At 68.4% G+C, this 10,968-nt stretch overlaps 1 protein-coding gene across 1 annotated transcript; it reads right to left on the bottom strand.

The window, feature by feature from the left end:
• Positions 1 to 310: 310 nt before the first annotated feature.
• KRI1 (KRI1 homolog) lies at positions 311 to 10,845 on the bottom strand. Its single transcript, XM_059872037.1, is given in 21 exon segments — positions 311 to 657; positions 659 to 849; positions 952 to 1,047; positions 1,125 to 1,189; positions 2,017 to 2,147; positions 2,769 to 2,913; positions 3,167 to 3,249; positions 3,338 to 3,413; positions 3,488 to 3,658; positions 3,737 to 3,832; positions 4,788 to 4,902; positions 7,323 to 7,442; positions 7,547 to 7,620; positions 8,424 to 8,514; positions 8,613 to 8,707; positions 9,436 to 9,496; positions 9,590 to 9,695; positions 9,772 to 9,823; positions 9,826 to 9,879; positions 9,963 to 10,033; positions 10,692 to 10,845. Coding segments are annotated over 21 exon segments (2,322 nt in total). The 5' UTR covers positions 10,774 to 10,845.
• Positions 10,846 to 10,968: the final 123 nt, after the last annotated feature.

The following is a 10,968-nucleotide window of genomic DNA, read 5'->3' as shown; positions in this document are numbered from 1 at the left end:
TGTTTTCCTGGGGGTCTCAGGTATTTTCCCGGGGGTCTCAGGTGTTTTCCCGGGGCTCTCAGGTGTTTTCCTGGGGGTCTCAGGTGTTTTCCTGGGGGTCTCAGGTATTTTCCCGGGGGTCTCAGGGGCTTTCCTGGGGCTCTCAGGTGTTTTCCTGGGGGTCTCAGGTGTTTTCCTGCGGCTCTCAGGTGTTTTCCCGGGGGTCTCAGGTGTTCTCCTGCGGCTCTCAGGTGTTTTCCTGGGGCTCTCAGGTGTTTTCCCGGGGGTCTCAGGTATTTTCCCGGGGCTCTCAGGTGTTTTCCCGGGGCTCTCAGGTGTTTTCCTGGGGGTTTGGGGCGTTTTTCCTGCGTTTCTGTTTTTTCCCATTGATGGCTGCTGTTTTCCCGGTGCTCCCGGGGATTTTCCCGGGACTTTTCCCAGGATTTTCTTCGTTTTTCCCGCTGTTTTTCCCGGGTTTTTTCTCGAGGTTTTCCCCGGCGTTCCCGGGATTTTTCCCGGTGTTTTTCCCGGGTTTTTTCTCGAGGTTCTCCCCGGCATTCCCGGTGTTTCTCCCGGCTTTCCCCCCGCCCTCCTTTCCCCGCTGCAGCTGCCGGTACCGGAGCCGCCGGGGGTTGAGGCCGAAGGCTTCCAGCCTCTTCCCGCTGAACTCGCGGCCCCCCAAGCGCACGGCCGCGCCCAGCGGGGCCCCCCCCCGCCGCCGGGGACCCCCGGGGTTTTGGGGGGCCGCGGGGGGGGTCGCTGGGGGCTCCCCTTTCCCCCCCCCCCTCCTCCTCCTGGCGCTTCCTCTTCTCCCGGCGTTTCTTCCCAAATTTCGGCTTCGCCGGCGCCGCCTCCTCCTCCTCCTCGGGGCTGTGATGATGATGATGATGATGATGATGAGGGGGGGTCGAGGGCGGTGCGAACACCCCAAAAACCTCCCCGAGACCCCCCCAAACCCCCCCAGTTCCGTACTCAGCCACGAGGGATCTCAGGATCTGGTGCTTCTTGCTGAGGTTCTGCGCCCGCCGGCTGTAATTGGCCTGGTCCTGCCGCTCCTCCTGCTCAGAGCTGCGGGGGGAGGGGTCCGTGAGACCCCCCCCAAATCCCGGGGGACCCCCGGGACCCCCGCAGAGCCCCCCCCTCACCGGTACATGCAGGTCTTGCGCAGGGAGCACCAGCGGTTCAGCTCCTTGTCGTCGGCCGCCAGAATCTGGGGAGGGGGTGGGGAAGGTGTGGGGGGGGGGTCCCGGCGCCCCCCGGGATTTGGGACCCCCAAACCCTCCCCCAGGTACTGCTCCTCTTCCTCAGCCTGGGGGGACAGGGGGTGAGACCCCCCCCCCAAAACTGCCCCGGGACCCCCCCGAGACCCCCAGACCTCCCCCAAACCCCCCCCCAGGTACTGCTCCTCTTCCTCAGCCTGGGGGGACAGGGGGGGCACTGAGGGACCCCCAAACCTCCCCAGGGACCCCCAAAACTGCCCCGGGACCCCCCCCCCAGGTACTGCTCCTCTTCCTCAGCCTGGGGGGCACAGGGGGGGCACTGAGGGACTCCCAAACCTCCCCAGGGACCCCCCTGAGACCCCCAAAACTGCCCCGGGACCCCCCAACCCCCCCCCAGGTACTGCTCCTCTTCCTCAGCCTGGGGGGACATGGGGTGAGACCCCCCCCAAACCTCCCCAGGGACCCCCCTGAGACCCCCAAAACTGCCCCAGGACCTCCCCCCCGAGACCCCCAAACCTCCCCAGGGACCCTTCCCCAGCATCCCCCAGACCCCCCTGGGACCCTCCCAAACCCCCCCAGGACCCCCCCAAAGCCCCCCCAGGACCCTCCAAACCCCCCCCCAGGACCCCCCAACCCCCCCCCAACCCCCCCTCAGGACCCCCCAAATCCCCCCAGGACTCCCCCAGGACCCCCCAACCCCCCACCAGCGGTTCAGCTCCTTGTCGTCGGCCGCCAGAATCTGGGGAGGGGGTGGGGAAGGTGTGGGGGGGGGTCCCGGCGCCCCCCGGGATTTGTGGGGGGTCCGGGGGGGTTCTACCTCGTCCGTGGTGAGGCCGAAGTCGCAGGGCAGGACCCGGCGGTACTTGAAGCGGCAGGGGAGGTCCCCGACCATGTCCTCGAAGTCCAGGGAGTAAAACTCGTCCAGGTACTGCTCGAAGGGGCCCGAGGCTGCCAGAGAGGGGGTGGGGGCGGCTGGGGGGGCTGGGGGGGGCTGGGGGGTCCTGCAGGGTCCCAAGGGGGGTCTGGGGGGGGCTCAGGGGGTGCTGAGTTGGGGCTGGGGGATCCAGGAGGGTCCTGAGTTGGGTTTTGGGGAGTCCTCTCAGGAGTTCTAGGGGGGTTTGGGGGGTCCTGGGGGGGTCTGGGGTCCTGCAGGGTCCCAGGGGGGGTCTGGGGGGTGCCAGGAGGGTCCTGGGGGTCGCAGGAGGGGTTTGGGGGATCCCAGGGGGGTCTCAGGGGTGCCAGGAGGGGTTTGGGGGGTCCTGAGTTGGGTTTGGGGCATTTTTGGGGGGGTCAAAGGGGTTTGGGGGGGAGATCAGGATTTGGGGGGGATCAGGATTTTGGGGGGGATCAGGGATTTCGGAGGGGTCTTTCAGGGATTTGAGGGGGGTCTCAGGGGTTTGGGGGGTGGGATCAGGGATTTGGGGGGAGGATCAGGATCTGGGGGGTCTCAGGGATTTGGGGGGGGTCTCTCAGGGATCTGGGGGGGTCTCAGGGATCTGGGGGGTCTCAGGGATCTGGGGGGGTCTCTCAGGGATTTGGGGGGGGTCTCTCAGGGGTCCCCTCACTCACCGGGGTCCCACGGGGGCTTCTCCCTCTCCAGCGCCTCCCGGAAGCGCGTCCGGCGCCGCCTCTTCCCGAAGGGAACCTCGGGGGGGGCCCGGCCCGGGGGGGCCGCGGGCTCGGGGGGGGCCCCGGGGGCGTAATCGGCGTCCATCTGGGGGGGGGGGTCAGTGGGGAGGGGGCTGCACCCCCCGCTCTGGGACCACCCCCCCAAATCCCATCCCTGAGCTGGGCTCGGCCCGGCCACAGCTCCGGGTGTGGGGGGGGGGGGGCACAGGTTTGGGGGGGCTTATTTTGAGGAGGGGGGCACAGTTTGGGGGAGGGTCTCATTCCAAGGGGAGGGGGGTCTCATTCCAACCGGGGGGGGGGCACAGTTTTGGGGGGGTGTCTCTCCTCCTCCTCCTCACCACGAAGTCGGGGTCCTCGCAGTGCGGCTCCCTCTGCGCCTCCCCCTCCTCCTGCCCCGTCCAGGTGTCCCAGTTCCAATCATCTGCACCAACCGGGGGGGGGGGACACGGTGAGGAGGGGGACACACACCCCAAGGACCCCCCCCCACCCCCCCAGGACCCCCCACTCACCATCCAGCCCCTCCTCCTCCTCGAACTGCGGCTTCTCCTCCTCCCCCCGCCCGTAGAACTCCTCCCCGAACCATTCCTGCGGGATAAACGGGGAGGGGGCTCAGAGCGGGCTTTTGGGGGGCTCGGGGGGGGCTCTGGGGGGGCACCCACGGCCATGAGCTGGTCGTGGCGGGCGGGGTCGAAATCCTCCTGGAGCAGGGAGCGGCTGAGGCCGAAGGCCGCGGAGCCGGAGGCGCGGCGGATGCGGGCGAGGCGGGCGGCCAGCTCCTGCCGCTTCAGGTTCTTCAGCTGCTTCAGCTCCTCCCGGCGCCGGGCCCGCTCCTGGGGGGCACAAAAAGGGGTCGGGGGGAGCCTGGGGGGCGCCTCGGGACCCCCCCGGATCGTCCGAGTCTTCCTCACCTTCCTCTTCCTCTCGCGGGTCCGCTCCCGCTTCTCCTTGCGCCGCTCGTCCCGGCGGCGCACCGAGCTGGGGATGAGGCGGGGGAAGGTCTGGAGCTGGGGAGGGGGGAACAAAGGGGTCAGGGACCCCCGGGGCTGCCCCCAAAATCTGCCCCCCACCTTGGGGAAAAGGGGTCAGGGACCCCCGGGGCTGCCCCCAAAATCTGCCCCCCACCTTGGGGAAAAGGGGTCAGGGACCCCCGGGGCTGCCCCCAAAATCTGCACCCCCCAAAACTCAGCGTGCCCCCAAAATCTGCCCCCCAAAACCAGGAGTGTGGCAGGGGAAGGTCTGGATTTGGGGAGGGGGGAAAAAAGGGGTCAGGGACCCCCGGGGCAGCCCCCAAAATCTGCACCCCCCCCCCCCCCAAACCAGATCTGGGGTGGGGGAAATGGAACAGAGACCCCCAAAGTTCACCCCAAATTCCACCCCAGGCATCCCCTCCTACCCCCTAAACCTTCCCCCCCTTCCCCAATTTTCGCCCCCCACCCCAAATTTTCACTTCCTGAGCCCAAATTTTGGCCCCCCACCCCCAATTTTCGCCCCCCACCCCAAATTTTCACCTCCTGACCCCCAATTTTCACCTCCCACCTCCCAATTTTTAACCCCTGACCCCCAATTTTCACACCCAACCCCCAATTTCCACCCCCACCCCCAATCCCCCCCCCCAATTTTTTCCCCCGACCCCAAATTTTCAACCCCCCACCCCCAATTTCACCCCCCACCCCCCAATTTTCAACCCCCCACCCCAAATTTTCAGCCCCCACCCCCAATTTTGGCCCCCCCACCAGCCAATTTCCACCCCTTGACCCCAAATTTTTGCTCCTCACCTGCCAATTTTCAACCCCCCACCCCAAATTTCCACCCCCTGACCCCCGATTTCCACCCCCCACCACCAGTTTTTGCCCCCCTCAGCCCCGATTTCCACCCCCCACACCCCAGTTTTTGCCCCCCTGACCCCCGATTTCCACCCCCCACCCCCGATTTCCACCCCCCACCCCAATTCTGCCCCACCTGGGCCGCCCCCGGCTCCTCGAAGCGGAAGTTGTGCCGGCGCTCGAAGTCCTGCTGCCGCTGCAGGAACTGCTCCCCCTCGTCCGAGGAGTCCTGCAGGGGGGGCAGGGCCGCCCTGGGGGGCACGGGGGGTCACGGGGGGTCACGGGGGGCTGGGGGAGTCACGGGGTGCTGGTGGGGGCAGGGGGTCCCCACTCCGAGTCCTGTGTCCGCTCCAGGAGCTGCTCCTGCCCATCCCAGGGGGGTCCAGGGAGGGGTGGGGATGGTCTGGGGGGGCTCCAGGGGGTCTGGGGGGGCTCCAGGGGGTCTGGGGGAGTCATGGGGGGCTCCAGGGGGTTCAGGGGGTCCCCACTCCACACCCTGTGTCTGCTCCAGGAGCTGCTCCTGCTCATCCCAGGGGTGCCCAGGGAGGGATGGGGATGGTCTGGGGGGGGTCTGGGGGGCTCTGAGGGGTCTGGGGGGGCTCTGAGGGGTCTGGGGGGGGCTCTGAGGGGTCTGGGGGAGTCATGGGGGGCTGGGGGGGGGCAGGGGGGTCCCCACTTCACACCCTGTGTCTGCTCCAGGAGCTGCTCCCGCCCGTCCTTGGGGGTCCAGGGAGGGGTGGGGATGGTCTGGGGGGCTCCAGGGGGTCTGGGGGGGATCTGAGGGGTCTGGGGGAGTCATGGGGGGCTCTGAGGGGTCTGGGGGAGTCATGGGGGGCTGGGGGGTTCAGGGGGTCCCCACTCCACACCCTGTGTCTGCTCCAGGAACTGCTCCCCCTCATCCAAGGGGTGCCCAGGGAGGGGTGGGGATGGTCTGGGGGGCTCTGAGGGGTCTGGGGGGCTCTGAGGGGTCTGGGGGGCTCTGAGGGGTCTGGGGGGGCTCTAAGGGGTCTGGGGGGGCTCCAGGGGGTCTGGGGGAGTCATGGGGGGCTCCAGGGGGTTCAGGGGGTCCCCACTCCACACCCTGTGTCTGCTCCAGGAGCTGCTCCTGCTCATCCCAGGGGTGCCCAGGGAGGGATGGGGATGGTCTGGGGGGGCTCCGAGGGGTCTGGGGGAGTCATGGGGGGCTCTGAGGGGTCTGGGGGAGTCATGGGGGGCTCCAGGGGGTTCAGGGGGTCCCCACTCCGAGTCCTGTGGCCACTCCAGGAGCTGCTCCTGCCCATCCCAGGGGTGTCCAGGGAGGGATGGGGATGGTCTGGGGGGGGATCTGAGGGGGGTCTGGGGGGGATCTGAGGGGTCTGGGGGGACTCTGGGGGGGCTCTGAGGGGTCTGGGGGAGTCATGGGGGGTTCAGGGGGTCCCCACTCCGAGTCCTGTGTCCGCTCCAGGAGCTGCTCCTGCCTGTCCCAGGGGGGTCCAAGGAGGGGTGGGGATGGTCTGGGGGGGATCTGGGGGGCTCTGAGGGGTCTGGGGGGCTCTGAGGGGTCTGGGGGGGCTCTGAGGGGTCTGGGGGAGTCATGGGGGGCTCCAGGGGGTCCCCACTCCACACCCTGTGTCTGCTCCAGGAACTGCTCCCCCTCATCCAAGGGGTGCCCAGGGAGGGGTGGGGATGGTCTGGGGGGGATCTGGGGGGCTCTGAGGGGGTCTGGGGGGTCTGGGGGGGCTCTAAGGGGTCTGGGGGGGCTCTGAGGGGTCTGGGGGAGTCATGGGGGGTCCGGGGGGGTCAGGGGGTCCCCACTTCACACCCTGTGTCTGCTCCAGGAGCTGCTCCCGCCCGTCCTTGGGGGTCCAGGGAGGGGTGGGGATGGTCTGGGGGGGATCTGGGGGGGCTCTGAGGGGTCTGGGGGGGCTCTGAGGGGTCTGGGGGAGTCATGGGGGGTTCAGGGAGTCCCCACTCCGAGTCCTGTGTCCGCTCCAGGAGCTGCTCCTGCCTGTCCCAGGGGGGTCCAAGGAGGGGTGGGGATGGTCTGGGGGGGATCTGGGGGGCTCTGAGGGGTCTGGGGGGGCTCTGAGGGGTCTGGGGGGGCTCTGAGGGGTCTGGGGGAGTCATGGGGGGGTCCGGGGGGGTCAGGGGGTCCCCACTCCACACCCTGTGTCTGCTCCAGGAACTGCTCCCCCCTCATCCAAGGGGTGCCCAGGGAGGGGTGGGGATGGTCTGGGGGGGATCTGGGGGGCTCTGAGGGGGTCTGGGGGGGGCTCTAAGGGGGTCTGGGGGGGGCTCCAGGGGGTCTGGGGGAGTCATGGGGGGCTCCAGGGGAGTCAGGGGGTCCCCACTCCACACCCTGTGTCTGCTCCAGGAGCTGCTCCCGCCCGTCCCAGGGGGGTCCAGGGAGGGGTGGGGATGGTCTGGGGGGGATCTGGGGGGGCTCTGAGGGGTCTGGGGGGGCTCTGAGGGGGTCTGGGGGAGTCATGGGGGGCTCCAGGGGGTTCAGGGGGTCCCCACTCCACACCCTGTGTCTGCTCCAGGAGCTGCTCCCCCTCATCCAAGGGGTGCCCAGGGAGGGGTGGGGATGGTCTGGGGGGGATCTGGGGGGGCTCCAGGGGGTCTGGGGGGTCTGGGAGGGCTCCAGGGGGTCTGGGGGGGGTCTGGGGGCTGCTCGGGGGGTCCCGCTCACCCTTCCTCCCCCTGCTCCTCCTCCTCCTCCTGGCGGAAGCCGTGGCCCAGCAGGTAATCCCGCAGGAAGCGCTCGCCCGGCTCCAGCCCCGGGTCCGACCAGAACCTCTGCAGGGGCTCCTGGGGGGAGTGGGGGGTCAGGGGGGGGGGGTCGCCCCCTCCCCAGAGCCCCCAGCCCCTCCCCAGAGCCCCCAGCCCCTCCCCAGAGCCCCCAGCCCCTCACCCAGGTCCTGCAGGGGCTCCGGGGGGGGCTCGGCCTGGCCCCGCAGCCAGCGCAGGTACTGCTCCTCTTCCTCAGCCTGGGGGGACAGGGGGTGAGACCCCCCCCAAAACTGCCCCGGGACCCCCCTGAGACCCCCAGACCTCCCCCCAAACCCCCCCCCAGGTACTGCTCCTCTTCCTCAGCCTGGGGGGGACATGGGGTGAGACCCCCCCCCAAAACTGCCCCGGGACCCCCAAACCCCCCCAGGTACTGCTCCTCTTCCTCAGCCTGGGGGGACAGGGGGTGAGACCCCCCCCCCCAAACCTCCCCAGGGACCCCCCTGAGACCCCCAAAACTGCCCTGGGACCCCCCAACCCCCCCCCAGGTACTGCTCCTCTTCCTCAGCCTGGGGGGGACAGGGGGGGCACTGAGAGACCCCCAAACCTCCCCAGGGACCCCCCTGAGACCCCCAAAACTGCCCCAGGACCTCCCCCCCGAGACCCCCAAACCTCCCCAGGGACCCCCTCCCCAGCATCCCCCAGACCCCCCTGGGGACCCTCCCAAACCCCTCCAGGAACCCCCAAATCCCCCCAGGACCCCCCTCAAAGCCCCCCCCCAGGACCCCCCAAAGCCCCCCCAGGACCCCCCAAAGCCCCTCCAGGACCCCCCAACCCCCCCCCCAGGACCCCCCAAAGCCCCCCAGGACCCCCCAACCCCCCCCAAATCCCCCCAGGACCCCCCCAAATCCGCCCAGACCCCCCAACCCCCCCCAAAGCCCTCCAGGACCCCCCAACCCCCCCCCCAGGACCCCCCAAAGCCCCCCAACCCCCCCCCAACCCCCCCAAATCCCCCCAGGACCCCCCAACCCCCCCCCAAAGCCCCCCCAGGACCCCCCCTCACCTTCTCCTCCCGGTTCCGCACCCGGGGCCGCAGCAGGGCCCCTCCCCCCCCCTCCTCCTCCTCCTCGCTGTCGGCGATGAAGGCTCGGAAGCTGCGGGGGGGGGAGGGGTCCAGGGTCACCCCCGGGCACCGAGGGACCCCCCCAAATCCCCCAGCCCCCCCCCCAAAGGCCGGGACCCCCCCCCTGACCTCTCCTTGAGCGCCCGCTGCTCCTCGGCGTAGCTGGGGGCAGGCCTGGGCCTGGGGGGGGGGAGAAAATGGGGAGAGAAAGTGGGAATTTGGGAAAATGGGGAGAGAATGGGAATTTGGGAAAATGGGGAGAAAAATGGAATTGGGAAAAAAATGGGGGAGAGAAAGTGGGAATTGGGGAAATGGGGAGAAAATGGGAATTTGGGAAAATGGGGAGAAAATGGGAATTTGGGAAAAATGGGAGAGAAAATGGGAATTGGGAAAAAATGGGGAGAGAAAGTGGAATTGGGGAAAATAAATGGGAATTGGGGAAAATGGGGAGAAAAATGGGAATTGGGAAAATAAATGGGAATTTGGGAAAATAAATGGGAATTGGGAAAATAAATGGGAGAAAATGGGAATTTGGGAAAATAAATGAGAATTGGGGAAAATAAATGGGAATTGGGGAAAATAAATGGGAATTGGGAAAATGGGAGAAAAAATGGAATTGGGGATAAATAAATGGAATTGGGGATAAATAAATGGGAATTGGGGAAAATGGGAGAGAAAATGGGAGAGAAAATGGAATTTGGGAAAAATAAATGGGAATTGGGGGTAAAATGGAATTTGGGGAGAAAAAAGTGGGAATTTGGGAAAAAGGGGAAGGGGGGAAAATGGGAATTTGGAGGTGGGAATGGGATTGGGGGGAAATGGATTTTGGGGGAAAAATGGGAATGGGGAAAAAAAAATGGGATTGGGGGGAAAAATGGGATTTTGAGGGGGGTCCCAGGGATGTGGGGGGGGGGTCCCGGGGATTTTTGGGGAGGGTCAGCCCTCCCCCCCCACCCTTCCTCCGCCTGGCCGCCGCCTCCTCATCCTCCTCATCCTCCTCATCCACGTATTTGCTGCGGGGAGAGGATGAGGAAGGTCAGGGCAGCCCGGGGGGGGGGCTCAGGACCCCCCGGCCGGAGCCCCCTCCCCAAATTCCCCCCGCTCACCCCTCCTGCTCCAGCAGCACCGCGCGCTCGTAATCCTTCAGGAACATCGGCCGGGGCCGCTCTTCCTCCTCCTCCTCCTCCTCCTCCTCCTCCTCCTCCTCCGAGTCTGGGGGGGGGCCGGGTGAGCTCGGGGGCTCCGGGACCCCCCCCCGGGGCTCGGGACCCCCGCCCGCGCCCGGTACCGTGCTGGCTGTAGAAGGTGCTGTCCTGCCGGTAGATGCGGGGGATCGCGCGTCTTTGAGCAGCGCCAGGGTCCGGTAGAACTCCCGCTCCTGCCGGGGGTCCAGGGCCTGCCGGGGCACCGGGGGGTGTCACCGGGGGGTCACCGGGCGGGGGAGGGGGTACGGGACCACCGGGACCGCCCCCCACTCACCACATCGTCCCCGCTGGACTCGGAGCTGGAGCTGTCGCCGCTGTCCGCGGTGTCCCCGTAACGGTCCCGCACTGCCGGGGGCACCGGGAACCATCAGCACCGGGGGCACCGGGACCGATCAGCACCGGGGAAACCGGGACCGATCAGCACCGGGGGCACCGGGACCGATCAGCACCGGGGGAAACCGGGACCGATCAGCACCGGGGGCACCGGGACCGATCAGCACCGGGGGCACCGGGACCGATCAGCACCGGGGGCACCGGTTCCCCCCGATCGCGGGTCCCGTTCCCGGTGCCAATCCCGTTCCTAGTCCCGTTCTCCTCTTCCGAGCTCGGTTCTCGGTCTCGTTCTCTCCCCTCCCGATCCCGTTTTCCCCGTTCCCGGTGTCTCACGGCGCTGCAGCTCCTCCCGCCACCGCTACCGCCCGGTCCCAGCCCCGCTCCCGGTCCCTCCCGGTTTCCCCCGTTCCCAGCCCCGTTCCCAGTCCCTCCCGGTTCCCCCCGCTCCCAGCCCCGCTCCCATCCCCGTTCCCATCCCCTCCCGGTTCCCCCCGTTCCCAGCCCGGTTCCCGGTGTCTCACGGCACGGCGCTGCAGCTCCTCCCGCCACCGGTACCGCCCGGTCCCAGCCCCCTTCCCGGTTCCCCCCGCTCCCAGCCCCGCTCCCATCCCCGTTCCCGCTCCCAGCCCGGTTCCCAGCCCGGCTCCCATCCCCGCTCCCGGTGTCTCACGGCGCTGCAGCTCCTCCCGCCGCCGGTACCGCCCGTAGCGCTCGGCGAACGCGGCGTTCACGCGGAGCTCCGGCTCCGCCATGGCCGCCCACGTGACCGCCCGGCACTTCCGGTTCCGCCGCCGCGAGACGAGAACGCCCCGCCCCTCCCTCCGCCGGGCAGCCCCGCCCCTTAGCGCTCTTAAAAGGGCAACGGCCCCCAAAGCAGCGGGTGGGCCCCACCGCGCCCCCCACCCCACACCGCCCCTCTCACCCGGGACCCCCAAAGTGGGACCGGC

Source organism: Haemorhous mexicanus, chromosome 34, assembly GCF_027477595.1.
Source record: "Haemorhous mexicanus isolate bHaeMex1 chromosome 34, bHaeMex1.pri, whole genome shotgun sequence".
NCBI lineage: Eukaryota > Metazoa > Chordata > Aves > Passeriformes > Fringillidae > Haemorhous > Haemorhous mexicanus.
This window is presented reverse-complemented; position numbering and strand designations above follow the sequence as displayed.